Raw genomic sequence first — 14,911 nt, 5'->3', positions numbered from 1 at the left:
AATTCGAAAACCAAAGAGTCAACATTTTAACACGCTAAAAGTTGTATCAAGCATTGGTAATTCAAGAGAAAACTGAGGTACAAATCCCTTATCGACTCAGAAAAGACTTAAATTTAAGAATGAACAAAACAGGGTTCCTGTGGAAAGAGAACGAACATTTCTTGGCCCATCTTCAAAACCAGGGAATCAAGTACCGAGTTTTCCCGAGACCACAGTGAGATTAAAGCTCCGAACAAATAAACAAATATCACTCTGGGCTTTATCTAATACTAATACTAATATCTAATACTAATACTAATACTAATATCTAATACTAATAGACTAGAGATTTAGAGATACTAGAAAAAGATAGCAATTATTTTACTTTCAACATTATTTCAACAAAATATTTAAGACAGTGATAGTGTAGTTGCTATCTCCTTAAAAATATATACCTCACGAAATACCCTTTCCTCTCTCTCATTTTCTTCAAAAGTGCCAGATTTTTAGTTTATTCTCACAGCTTTGAGCCACAGCCTGGAAACTTTCCATAAACTCTCAAATAGTTTGCCGTGTTCTGTAATCTCTAGCCACAGTGTCAAGGGTGTACTGGAGGAAGATGCTTAGCGGCCCTCGAAGAGGCTAGAATCTGAGCACAGTCGCAGTAAACCTGAAGAGAATCCTGGGAGAAAGGCAGTCAAATGTGCCTACAGAAACCATGCAGTAGACAGGTGTGCAGCCTGGGCCTGCAGTCTCTGCATGGATGGCTGAAGTAGCAGGCCAATTCAAGGACAGCTTGGGTATGTAGTGAATTCCAGGGCAACCTGGGCCACACAGAAAGAACATGTCTCAAAACAGAAAAATGCTGAGTGGGGACAGACCATGACAAAGCCTTCTGGAGCTACATCCCTGGGGTCGTTTCTTCCTTAGGAAGAGAGCTGCCTGGTCACCACAGTTAATCTGTCAGGCCCAGCAGCCTAGGGCAAAGGAGGACTTGCAGAGGAAGAGAGAAAGCCAAGAGAGGCCTGCACACCAGATACCCTCAGGTACCTCATGGGCATGTACTCTCCACGGGGTCTGATGAATTAAGTCTTTAAGTTTGAAGTACTTTTCTTTTCCAAAGCATCAAGGTCAAGAACTACAAGCCAGCTATCTCAAATGATTGCTCTCTGACAGGCAGCTCTTTGTTGGAAGTGGGGGGGGGGGGGGTAACAGGAAGAAGAAAGTAAACACAAGCGTTTGTCTGTTTAGTGATGGACATGATACAATTGCCTTTGCAAGCCACACCAGTCTCAAAGAATAGTCTCCAAGAAAGTGCTCGGTGACACCAGTCATTCAAAAGAAGACCCACGCAAAAAGAAAATGGCTGCTTTAAAGCTATTGAAGCTTCTAAAATATGGAGAGTTCACATGACTCCAGTGATTGTACTGTGAGGATCATGGGGCCATATCCTGACTTCTCATCTCTACTATCACTGACAAAAAAAAAAGAAAATTCTTAGAAGCCAGTAAATTTTCAAGACAAAAGATTAAGTAGAAAACCCTAATTTTCTTACAAAAAAAGCAAGTAAAACTTTCAACCCACAGGGAAGACTGAGAGGGAGGGCATCTGACTGGAGGGTCCCAGCATCTTAAAGACAGGTAAGCATTAGCTGGCCGTTTCAATACCAGCGCTCTTTCATGAGCCCACAGTGAGGGAGAGCATTGAGAACCTGGAAGGGTCTGGAGGTGCTGGTGCAAGGTTCCCAGTGGCTAGTAAGTTCTGTGCTCAAAGACACAGGAAAACACTCAAGTCCTCTGGCTCCCTCTCAGCACAGGCGACTCCTTCTCCCTCCATTTCAACAAAAACAGATTTAACATCTGCAAACTCAAACAGAAACTCGTTAGGTACTAGACACAAACTAGGACAACTTACAAACGAGACAAGGAGTGATCACTATGGGGCCTGACACATGGGAAGTACTTAAACACATGCAGCAAGTTGCAAGACGAGTTATTAAAACGCCCAAGGGGGAAAAAAAGAAACCCAAGGATATTATAAAGCAAATAGAAACACGGGAATTTTTGACATTAATCTAGGAATTGAATACCCAGCCATCAGGGGTACCCAGAACAAATAGAGGGTAGAACAGGGAGCTTATAAAGAAATAAGGCAAGAAATGTTTGTGTAGCTAAAGTTTCCAGGTTTAAAGTGACCCTGAATGAGCAAAACCAAGATATTAATGAATAAATTCAAAATGCCCCATATGCAGGACAATGCTGTAAAGTACCCATGATCTTCCAAGCAGTAGGAACATAAGTAAAAAGAAAGCAGGCCAGCGTCAGAGTGACTCCATAGCAGTCCTGAAGGGGACTGGATGGAAAGCCTTCTAAGTCCGCCAGGAAGCACTCAACTGTGAACTCCATGAGCAGCCCAGCAGCTGGGAGAGTGAACAGACAATGCTATTTTCAGTTGTGTGAGTTCTCGTCCCTCCTGGCTACTTTCTTGCCTTTTCTCCTTCCAAGGGGCACTCCAATAAAAGAGAAATCTGGAAGAGGGACCTTACAGCTGAAGCCACTGAAGAGAGACCAGGAGAGTGTCTGGAATAAAGCAGAGGAGACTCCACCATGACAGCCGCCATGGGCTCCTTGGGCTCAGGGTCTACCCAGAGAGTCTCGAACAAACAATGACAAAGACTAAGAAAACTAGCTAAGCATCTTTAGCAGCTAACTAAAAAGCAAGGTGGGAGATGAATATGATGAAATATTGCAATACCTAGATATAAGCATTCCCATCATAAAAATATTCATGTATCCTATAATTGATAAAAAGCCAAATTGGAAAGCTAGGCTAAGAACACATATAAAGAGGGAGGTTGAAAAATTAAACTTCACAACTCAAAATCAAAAGCCCATGAGAGAGAGAGAGAGAAAGAGAGAGAAAGAGAGAGAGAGAGAGAGAGAGAGAACATATATAGAATGTATATGTAACAAGAATTGAAGAAGTCATGAATTTGAGAAAGAGTAGAGGACACAGAAGGAGTTGGGGAGAAATGGAAGGAAACAGTGGGGATGATGTAAATAAAGTATTCCTGTGTGAAATTCAACAAAATTAAAAATGTTTAAATGATACTGTAACTCAACAGCCATCTAACAAATGAGTTTTAAAAGGCATAAACAGAAAAACAGCTTCTGCTAAATAATGCATCTAGGAAATAATCAGGAAAAGCATGAGGCAATTTTTGAAGCTAATTTTCCTGAAAATACTCATATGATTACTATTTTTCAAGCTGAAGAGATTTTATAAGTTACATGTTCATTTAAAAATAACCAACCTATTTCTTTTGCATAATGCAGAGGTAGGATTCAAGGTACTAATGCATACCAGGCAGAATGCTACCAAGCATTATGGAGCTTTATGCCTCCACCCCACCACACCTCAGATCTGCAGCAAAAATCAGCAAGTTATCTTAAAATGAAATTACAGATCTTTGAAACAAAAGCATTTAGTCCCACAGCAAAAGTTTACAGGTTAATAGACAAATTTAGTTAGGTACCGATTTTGGTTTTGAAAAATTAGCTCTCTCCACAAAATGTTTCTATAAAATTCAAATAAAGTAAAGCATGAATAAAAATATATCATTTCACTGCATGTCCTCATGACTTCACATCTGCCAATAAAAGCAAAATTAGATAATCTGACATCTGACCAAAAATATTAATGCGATTTATATTAAATTTACTAAATATTTCTTCTCTTTCTCAAACTCAACCCTGTGATCTAGCTTGTGCCACAGCCACTGAAGCTGGGACTGCTACACTGTGGCCATGATGGCCACATCCAGCTGCCTTCTGTTTCTGTGGTATCTATCAGATAAGAACCGTTTTTACATTTAAGAGGAAGGGGATGTCTCATGACAGAAAAAAATCTCTCTAAATTCTGATTTGTATCCATAGATGATGTGTCGTTGGCACTCAGCTCCGTTCACATGATTGTAAACCTACAGCTGCCTCTGGGTGATGGATGGTTAAGTGGCAGAGTCACAACAGAGTGTGTCATCTGAAGAACTTAAATCCTCACATGAACCTTTGCAGAAAAACCCTCACTGACTTCAGAGTCAAAGCACTGTGATTCTTGAATGTCAGCTGACTTTTGTTTCAAATTATTAAGCCTCATTCATACAACAAAAGGACTTACTGTAAATAATCCATATATCAAGGACTACTTGGGAAAGAAGGTGAGACTCAGAGGGACTTGCTGGGTTTTTTGAGGGTCACGCTGTTGAGCAGGAGCGGAACTGATGCTAGACCCCCTGGATATCAGGGTTCCACACTTCTAATGACCAGTGTTTACCCAAGTATATCCTTGCTCCTCTGACCCTCTTCCACATCCTATCAATAAGTCAATAGCTAAAATGGTAATGAAACATGTACCTTGATTCTATCTTCCCAAATATTTAAGCTAGATTTCTGCTGATATTAACTTATGGCCATGCCAATACAGCAGTCCAGAATCTATGTACTGTTAAAGATTGGATCTCTGACGTCAGGGAGACCCCCAGCTCTGACCCTGCCCCCCAATATCCTTCTGGCAATTCTATAAGTCACCAACTTCACCCTTCTCTCCTCTACAGGTGAATGAAATCCAGGCGAGTGACCTATATCAGGTCAACATAAAGTACTGACTACCATAGAATTAAGAGGTGAAGAAATTTGGGTTAGGGATTTAGCTCAGTGGTAGAGCGCTTGCCTAGCAAGCACAAGGCCCTGGGTTCAATCCTCAGCTCTGGGAAAAAAAAAAAAAAAAAAAAAAAAAAGGTGAAGAAATTCTACCTATGCTTGTCTTCCACGCAAGTGTCTCAGAACTGCCCATTATCCTTGGCGACCTTAAGGAGCAGAGTGTACACTTCAGTGTACTAAGCACTGGTCCTGATCTCCAGTGCAGATCCCCTCTGCCCATCCTCACAGGTGCACATTCTTTACCCTGGAGAGGGCGGGACCTGGGATTTCAAGTTCAAATAGGATTTAAGATGCAATGGGTGCATGGGCAGAAAGTCTGTGCCTGGAGAATGACCAGACAATGAGAGGTTAAAGAACAGGGCACACATCCAAGCAATCCCAGCCTCGAGTTACTGCATGCACAGGAAAGGTAAGAGACTACAAACGTCTCATTTCCTTAGTGTTTCTCCTACAACTCCGTCTCTCTCTGCTGTCTCTGTCTTCATCATCCATATCTGTCTACATCTGCTGGTATCTATCAGTTAACTAATGTTCCATATACTACTAGGATTAGTTCCTGGTTTATGGAGGTTAGGACAGACTTCCAGTTACACACCCACCTAAACAAGGAAGCAGAACATGATGTGGACTTCAATGAGTTAGTCCTTAGGTCTCAATAGACTCCCAGTTTTGACTTAGAATTGAGCCACAGACCCTAATTACCAATTAGAAAAGTGAAGACAGATCCATTTCCTTTACAGACATGTTTTTGAAACAGAAGAAAAACAAACAAACATGCTCCATATTATAAGCTAAAACTCTGGCTAAAAGTAGCCCCCAAACTCAATAGAGCCTACACTGAGGAATTCTTATGTGTAATACAGGACAGGGGGATTGCACACCCTACACTTCAGGGTAAGGGTTCTTCATCTGAATTCTGCTCCCAAACCAGAAACAAAGCCAAGAGGAGGGCAGGGGAATTGGAGAAAGAAAATGCACACATTCACAGTACCTTGCTCCAGCCTGAAGCGCAGGGAGCGTCTGGCTGCTTCCATCTCAGGAGTTGGGTTATCTAGGACGTGTCTGCACCACTGCAAAGGACTCAGGGGTTTCTCTGATGAGGTGAGTGTCTTTGAAGAGCCAATGTATAACCTTAAAAAAAGAAATCTACATTATAGGTATGATATAAATTAGAGAAAGCGGCTCTCCTCTGGAGGAAACAGCATGTACTGAACAGTTCCCATAGAGATGGGACTGGGTTTGATTGCTTCAAAGTCCCGAGAGTCATTTTTAACAGGCAAATATCCCCAAATAGAATAGGTCACTTTGCAAAGCCTGCTGAGAACTGCTTAAAAACCCATCTAAAATCCTCCCAGCCCTGTTTGAGAGAAGCGTCTGCTACTCAACTGGCATCCTATGGTATCACTTGACATGTCTAGAAATGAATGCCATCTCTCTTGTCTGCAACAGAATCCTTCCAGGTTTCTGTGATTCTAATGAAACAAACTTTATCATTTACCCTTCTGCTATCATAGACAGCCACCTAACAGCTGGCCACCTGTTAGTGATATCAGTGGCCCACAAAGGTGGAAGATGTCTTCTACTTTGGCAACTCATTCTAATAGCTTAGAGGCTAGCAAACAATTTCTCTGAAGCACTAGCTAATGATCCTTGGTTTTGAGTTGTAACAACCTCTATTACAACTACTCAACTCTGCTGTTGTGGCCCACAAGCACCACAGTCAGAATTTAACTAAAAAAGCATGACTGTACACTCTAATCCCAGCATTGGGGAAGCAGAGGCAGGCAGATCTGTGCATTCAAGGCAATGCCTTTATATTGAGTTCTAGAATGCTAGAGCTACATAGTAATACCTTGTCTCAAAAACAACAACAACAACAACAACAACAAAAACAACAACCCAAAATTTATATACAGTGATCTTCTTTTAAAAGTTGATCATGTAAGAGTCTAAATCTTCCCAGCCATACAAGGAAAGCAGCTAGGCTGACTTTCTCTTTGGTGACTCCTGTTATAGATGCAAAACCTAAAACATCTAATTAATTGCATGGTAACTGCAATACATCATACTTTTCTTGGAGTGTGGCCCACAGTCCTGTATCCACTAAGCATCCATCACTTCCCTGGCACCACCTCTGCCCTCCATTGACACAGGTGGGTAATACTGCCCTCCACCATTCCTTGCCTGGAGGCTCCTGCTGTGGCCAGCACCAGGTACTTCTCTCTGATCCAAGTGAAGTTTAGGCTGCTCACTTGTTCTTACTCTTTGGTGTTTCAAACTCAATTACAGGAGCATACAGCAGCTCCGGTTTTTTGACTCAGGTTCAGGGTAAGTTCAGAGAATCTAAAGGTCTAACAAGTTCCCAGGCGATTATGATATCTCTGGTGTCAACGACACACTTGAGACACTGGGGTAAACCAATCAGGGAATTCCACTGCCCCAATCTGCCCAGAGCCTTGTTCATACCCAAGCCTCGGATACAATCTACGCCAATCTAAACCAATCCAAGAATACAAACGGCACATACGTACGTATGTGCTGTTTATAGAAAATTAACTTAAATGGAGACGTAGAGAAAAGCTAAAAAGTAAACATTTTAATTTAGAAATTAAAAAAACTACATACAAAGAAAAACTAAAGCTAGGAAAGAAGGTTGATTGTTGGATTCTACCAAATATCTAAAGAAAATACCAATTCTTCATAAGCTCTTCCACACAGGAAGGATGGCATCCTGATATATTCGTGTGGACAGTGCTTTCCTGACTCTATAGCCAGACACAGACATTATAAGAAGGGGGAAAGTCTCTAATGACCACTATCACTCACGAACAGATACAGAGTCTAAATATTTTAGCCAGCTGAGTCTCAACATAGAGACACTTCATCATCACCACATGAAGTTTATTCCAGAAATGAAAGCTTAGTTTAACATTCAAACATCAATATAACTCACTACTTTAACTAAAATGGAAAAAAACCATGTGATGATCTCAACAGACAAAGGAAAAAGCATTTGACAGCCATTAAAAAAATACAGTAAAACGGGAAGCCAAGGAAACACCCTCAACTCAACTGAAGAGCTATTTAAAGATGTCGAGCATTCTAACGGGGAAAAGATGAGCAACAAAATGAGGACATTGGGCTCATCACATCAAGTCAGCGTTCCACAGAGGTTCTACCACTACAACCATGGAACAACTAGGGCTATTTGGACTGAACAGAAGTAAACCTCGTAGCAATGTTCGTAGGATGGTAGGTTAACGGACCTCGTGGTGCATCTGTACACACCGGCAACAAAATACTGACACTTTCACTTTTGCCCTTTCTGTCTACGAGAGCATCTGGAAAACTGCCAAACACAAGTAAATCTAACAAAAATGTGCACAAGATTCATACAATAGAGACCACAAAACCATTCTGAGAGAAATTAAAGACATAAATTAATGGAGGGATATATCTGGTTTGCCGTTCAGAGACTAAATACTGTTAAGGTGTGGATGGTCCTTAAAGTTATCTTTATAATTAAAAAAATTCCAATAAAAATCATAGTAGGGTGTGTGTGTGTGTGTGTGTGTGTGTGTGTGTGTGTGTGTGTGTAGAAAATGATTCTAAAATTCACATGGTAATGGGAAGATCCTTCAACAGCCAGACACACCTGGTCACACCTGGTGGATCAGGGCAGAGCAACAGTGAGGAAGACAGCTTAGTGTGGCATACAGGTAAATACGCAATGGAAAAATAAAGTCCCCAAACGGAACCAACCCTAGAACAGGACATTTTAACGAAGCAAAGAGGTCACTGGAGGATGGTCTTCTGAACAAATAGTGCAGGGATGACGATATTCATACGCAAAACTGTGAGCTCTAGATGCCATACTCTATCCACAAGTAACTAAAGATATGAAACTAGAAATGAAGAAGAGAAACCTTCTGTTAGAAACCATAGGTGAAAGTCTCCATCCCACGGTCTACGACCATCCCTTCCCTGTAGTTTCTAAGACTGAAATCAAGCATGTTCCAGAAGAATGAGAGGTACCATGGGGGCTTACCAAAAATCAAATCTTTTCCCTTGGAAAACATCACTCAAAGATTAAGAAGCAAAGATTAAGATATTTGCAAACCATGTGCCTGACAAAGAACTTCAATGTAGACTATATATACCCACTCCAGCTGTTGCTTAATGTACATAAGAAATAAAAGTGAGGCATGCTGCAAACCTACCATGGAATCCAAAGGAAAGGCATGCTACTGATACAGGAACTTGGAGTGTTCTGTGAAGCAGATAGCTTAAAAATTTTAAAGTAAACCTGGTTGGCTACTTTTTTATAAAAAAAATATTTTCATGTTTCAACACAAAAATAATGTATAAAATGTTAAAAAAAAAAAAAAAGTTCCGTAAGTCAGGCGACCTCAAACTCTTTAAGTGTATCCAACTAACAATCCCTCTGTTTTCACATCTAGGATCTCCTCCCATGTCCACAGAAGCACTTGTAAAGCAATGAAGGGCTAATTCTTATTATATGCCAACATATTTGATGAATAAAGTTAAATTTCCTTTAATTTAGATTTCCTTCAAACTACATATGCTGGTCCCACTAAACAGCTCTTTTAAAAACTTATTTCAATGCTCTTTGGATTTTTTAAGTGACTAAACAGTAAAAAGCTAGTCAACCATATACTAATAAGTGAATAACTGTGGTAAAAGCCCATTCAAAAGAAGCAAATATAGAAGCTACATTTGGCATAGGTACTATCTGTAACCAGGTAAACAGCAATACTCTAATAAACTTGAGGGCCCATTATGGTATCACATGCCTGTAATTCCAGCATTCAAAAGGCCAAAGGAGCAAGCTCTGAACTCCAGGGCTAGCCTGGGCTACAGTGTGAGACCTTATCTCAAGAAAGACAAAATATTAATGATAATAGTAGATTTTTAATTATGTCATATTTTAAAAGGATTACTCTTTTGTACTTCTATCAAAATTGTAAAATTTCTTCCCACTGTTTAGGTACTTCATCATTAAAAAAAAAAAGCAAAACTCAGATGATTTGAAGTTGGCATAAGGATTTACAGGCATCAGTGAAACAAAAGCCATTGCAAGACCATTTTTTAATACTATAGTCAGGCTGAAAGACATTTAGGCTTTACCAACAAACAAGCAAACAAGTAGTTTAGAAAGAATGGCTTAAAGTTCCAGGGGATGCTGAGCTGTCAGAGCAGACACAGGCTACCCACACAGTTCCCAGAAGCAGAGTCAAGGCAGAGGATAGAGGTGCCCACAAAAGGTTTATTACAAATCTATGGCTTTTTATTCTCAAATCAAAGTAATTGATGATTGAAGTTTACATGTTTAAAACTTAAAAAGTCTAGTTGCCATGTAGAGTGTAAAAGAAAAAGAAATATTGTTGTTCCTAATACCACACCAGTAAGATTTTCCATCTCCCATTCCCCTCTATGCAATTGTGTAACAAGAGCACAGAATGAGAAAAGCCGATTGTCTTAAATAAAAGCACCAAAGACACAAAAAATGATGCAATTCTTCATCCTGCCACTGTTATCCAGAAGTGCTCAGTTTTCCTGCAGAACCCAAGTTCCAGTTTATCCAACCACCCCTGCTGCATGTCTAGCGACCAAGCCAACTGTAGCAGAAATCCTCTCGAGGGACAAGCGTTCCTCGACCAGGCAGCAGGAAAACATGACAAGGGGTCTAGAGATCAGTCCCCTCCAAAAAAGTACTAATTCATTGGGGGACATAGACACACACAGCTGACCAGATGCCCATTGAATAAATGCTTCAGGTCGTGACCATCCTTCCGGTCAATCTTGAAAGTTTCTAAAATTAGGTAAGAAAGTTTCTGTAACAGCGCTGTATTAGTTAGGGTTGCTATTGCTGTGATGAAACACCATGACCAAAGGCAACTTCGGGAGAAAGGGATTTACCTAGCTTACACTTCCACATCACTGTAATCAAAGGAAGTCAGGACAGGAACTCAAACAGAGCAGGAGCTTGGAGGCAGGAGCTGATGCAGAGGCCATGGAGGGGTGCTGCCTACTGGCTTGCTCCTCATGGCTTGCTCAAACTGCTTTCATATAGAAACCAGGACCACCAGCCCAGGGATGGCACCACCCACAATGGGCTGCTCCCCTCCCCCCCAATCAATCACTGAGATGATGCCCCACAGGCTTGCCTATAGCCTGATCCTTTAGAGACATTTTATTAACTGAGGTTCCCTCCTCTCTAGTGATGCTAGCCTATGTGAAGCTGACATAAAACTGGCCAGCACAAGTACTTTTCTTCAATCTGGTTTCATTTTTAAGATTAAAGAAAATTTCTAAGTTCATTTTTGTTTTTTAACTAGTAGTGCCTCCATCTGCTCACTCCATTCCCTAACAAGTCTTCGCTTCCAACACCATTCCTGACATGGGAGGGTAGCACATCTTTAATAATCAAATCAGCATCTGAGAGGTTATCAGTGAAATCACAGAGAGGGCATACATAACTGCACAACTCTACTGCAAGAGCTGATGTCTGAGAAGAGACCCATCACTAGGTGGCTTCGGATGCTGCCAAGGAGGGCTGCACACCAATCCTGTCCAACCAACATTCGTTTGAAAGGAAAGAGCAGTAAGCAGGGGAAGGCAGAAAGCCAAACCTTCCCACAAGACACACACACACACACACACACACACACACACACACACACACACACACGGGGATAAAGAGCGGGACTGAACGACAAGATGACATGAGTTGTGCAGTTAAGGCTAACGAGGCGCTTGGGACCCGGTAATCAGCAAAGAGCAGAACACAAGGCAGATGGCGGGGATCATCAGTTCCTCCCCAGTCCCCAGCTGGACCAATTGACGCTATCAGAAAACAGGTTTCTGCCTTCATGCAAAGCTTCAGCCCAGGGCTTGGCACCTGCTAGGCCGCTGGGTCCCCTTCCTCCCACGCCCCGCCCCGCATCCTGGGCCTCGGAATTCCGGGTCTGGGGGACCGCGGCGGAGCTCGTCAATACCAGGTGTAGTCGTCCTCCTCGCTCCAGGCGGCCAAGCTCTCCAGGTCCAGCGCCTCCACCTCATCCAGCAGCGTTGGAGGCGGCAACGGCGGCGTGGGGGCTTCCCCCGGCGGGGTCCCCGCGGTCCCCGGTTCCGGGCTGCCACCCCCGCCGAAGAAGCCCGCCGCCGGCTTGGAGTAGACGAAGGGCGCGTCTGCGGGCGGCAGGCTGCAGAGCAGGGAGGGCGCAGGGCTGGGCAAGCAATAGGTACCCGGGAACGCGGGGCCCAGCGCCCCGGGGCCCGAGGAGGTCGTGCCGCCCGCCGGGGCCCTGTGCGGGGTGAGCGGGCTGCAGGCCCCGGCTGGCGGCGGCGCGGAGGGCGGCGGCGGCGGCAGCAGCAGCAGGTGCGGGGCGGCTGCCGCACTGGCCGCCCGGCTGCGCAGCTGCTCGTTCTGCTTCTCCAGCTTGCGCACCAGCTCTTGCAGCTTCTTCACCTCCAGCTCGGCGTTCACCACCGGCCCGGAGCCCGCGCCGGAGCCCGCCCCGGGCGAGGCGCATTTCACCTGCTCCGCCATCATCGTGGGAGCCTCGAGCGCCGCGGCGAGGAGGCTACGCGGGCCCAGCTCGCGCCGCCTACCAGCATCAGCACCAGGCAGGGCCCAGGCTCGGGCCGAGGCAGCAGCAGCAGCAGCCGAGCAGCTCTGCACCGGGCTCTGCTCCAGCGGCTCCGGGTTTTAGCCGCGGCCCCGGGGCGGGGCGGGACGCGAGGGGCGGAGCCTGTGGGGATGGCAGTGTCGAGGGGGCGGGACCTGCGGCAGGGACCCGCCCTGGGCATCCGCATGCACACACGCCACCTAACCCCAGGTGCCTGATTGGACCTGGCCTGAACTTCCCGCCGCTCGCACTTCCTCCGGCTGCAGGCCAGAGAGCCCCCAGCGGAAGGCGGGATCTAAAGAAGTCGCAGCAGGTGCCTGCCGCTAAGAGAAACGTACCCTGGGCCAAGGGTTTGCTTGCTCTCTTACAAGAGCACTGTTAGACTTGACCGTGCTTCCACAAGCTAATAAAACCTATAGAAAACAGAAGGTCTGGGGAGCCTGATGCTGAGACTCCCTAAACAGACTCGGAGGAGAAAGGTTTTGAAAAGATGCAGCTCGGGGCAGTATTGGGTAGCACAGAAACAAAATGGTGGGAGAGGGGAGGTTGAGGAAGGAAAGTAAGAAATTCCTGTCACTAAAAAGGAGAATGGCCAGTTGCGAAAAAGCCAGGTGTTCACTTCAGCCTATCTAAAATAGCCATATTTGAACTACCTCCTGGACCAGGCTTTCGCCATCAAACGAGAATTCCGTTTTCATACTCCTTCATATTATACAAACGATCTGAGCATTCCCTGTGTGCTCCACTCTGTTCTAAGAGCTGGCTTTTGCGAGCAAAGTGAACAGACAAAAGTCAGGGCAGGGAGAGAGATAGCAAAATCGTAGAGTGCTCCATCTGTTACATAATTTACACTATTAAAGTCAGGCATGCCTGAGCAGAAAGAGGAAGGTTCTAATATCACCTGCTTTTTTGATTTTTTTTTAAACTTCTTGGAAACCATGCTTTTTATTTATTTTTCAACAACAACAAAATGCTTTTAAGCAGACCAATTGAATCGTTTTGTTCAGTTAATGTTGACTTGGCATTTTGTGTGTTTAACACAAAGAAAAGCCTGACGTTATGTTTCAGGAAAAATCCACACCTCTGGTTCTCATCCTCAGTCAGTATCCTCTCTGGTGAAGGATCTCGCTCTAGTGCTGTACGCACAGTGTCGATGAAAACGTATCACTGAAAACATATCTCTGTGGCATGGCTAGGATGTTGCATCTAGTGGTTTTTAATTCGATCCTGTGCCTCACTGCTCAGAAACACTTGTGTCCTCGGAGTTGCCAAGCTTCATCTCTGAACTCGTGTGTATGTGCAAGGTGGGTGTTCTGAATTTAAGTTGGCTGGCAAGAGCTGCATAAGTTACATGTATGGTAACTACCCTGAAGTTTCCTTCCCTGGAATCCCAGCTGGCCATCAGACCCCTGAACCACCTGTATCTCCCCTCACCTTTCCAAGTTTCCTTCTATCTTTTTGAGTGTGTTGGTTATTACCAAAACCTGGAGAAGTGGAGCAATACTATCGAAACTCCTAAGTGAAGAATCTATTGAAGGATTTTCCCCGCATGCTCAGTGGCAGATGCGGGCAGCAGTATCCCTGAAACACAAAGAAAGGGAGAGGACAGACACAATGAGAACAAAGAGCTGCTGGGTTTTCACATCCCTGAAAGAAACTGGGAACCAGCACGTACTAGTGAAGACAACAAGAATTACCAAGGAAAGAAGAGCAGTCGCTTTTTACTGCCAAATTCATATGCTCTAAAGAAGCAGAGAAAAAAACAGCCCTCCCCTCCTGCATTGACTCTTTATGGTCTATAGAACATATCCCAGAAACCAGAACTCAGGCTATAGAACTGCTTTTTTAAGTAACAATTATTGTCAAAATGTTTCGCTGTTTACAAAAAAGCACACTTGAAATTTTAAGCACAAAAGAGGGGGAACATTGTCTTAGGGGTTCTGCAGGCTTGGTTTCTTCTTGCTTTTCGAAGGTGAAATAATTCATGCTCAAGAGAAATGTTAGATTTGTTTTTCTGCTAAAACTCTTTTCTCCCCTTCAGAGAACTGTGCATGTTTACATGCTAATGGCACTCAAAATGCACACTGATTTTTAAGTTGATATCCCCAGGGTGCCTGCCTCTTTAACACATAATTGGAGAGGTTGATGGTGTCAAATTTTTAATTAATCAGTCTTGATTTTTTTATTTTGATGCAAATTTCAAGCTGTGTCCTTTGAAAGAGATTGCATACTTAGCTGTTCAACTTACTTTTAGTATTTTATTTATAAAATAAAAAGGTGGTTTCAGAGTTTACAGAGAAGACATTGACATGAAAATGCATTTCTCATTCAAAATTTTATGGGAAACATCCATACATCACAAACTCAAAACCAGATAAAGAAATGTGTATTTTCCAATAGTCCTTATTCGGCACACTTTAAAGATTACACAAAGTCACTGAAGTTACTTTTTAAAAACTAAAATTAACTTAGTCACCTGTAACTCTCATGTTAACTACAACTATCAATTACCAGTTCAACCACTTATCCAGCAACAAAATTGCCCAAACAGCATGTGCTGCC

The 14,911-nt window shown here is 43.4% G+C and overlaps 1 protein-coding gene across 2 annotated transcripts in view; it reads right to left on the bottom strand.

Annotated features, from left to right (window-relative positions):
* Positions 1-12,436, bottom strand: part of Slain1 (SLAIN motif family member 1) — a 55,128-nt gene extending 42,692 nt beyond the window's left edge. Inside the window, exons 1-2 of one of the 2 annotated variants that reach the window (XM_036199210.1) lie at positions 11,717-12,436; positions 5,689-5,828 (exon numbers count right to left, since the gene is read on the bottom strand). In XM_036199210.1, the coding sequence (XP_036055103.1) occupies positions 5,689-5,828; positions 11,717-12,273 (697 nt within the window). In that variant the 5' untranslated portion in view covers positions 12,274-12,436. The remainder of the gene's footprint in view (positions 1-5,688; positions 5,829-11,716) is intronic. The other variant, XM_036199211.1, reaches the window with a different exon arrangement.
* Between the last annotated feature and the right edge of the window lie 2,475 nt (positions 12,437-14,911).

This window comes from Onychomys torridus, chromosome 9 (assembly GCF_903995425.1).
Source record: "Onychomys torridus chromosome 9, mOncTor1.1, whole genome shotgun sequence".
Classification (NCBI taxonomy): domain Eukaryota; kingdom Metazoa; phylum Chordata; class Mammalia; order Rodentia; family Cricetidae; genus Onychomys; species Onychomys torridus.
This window is presented reverse-complemented; position numbering and strand designations above follow the sequence as displayed.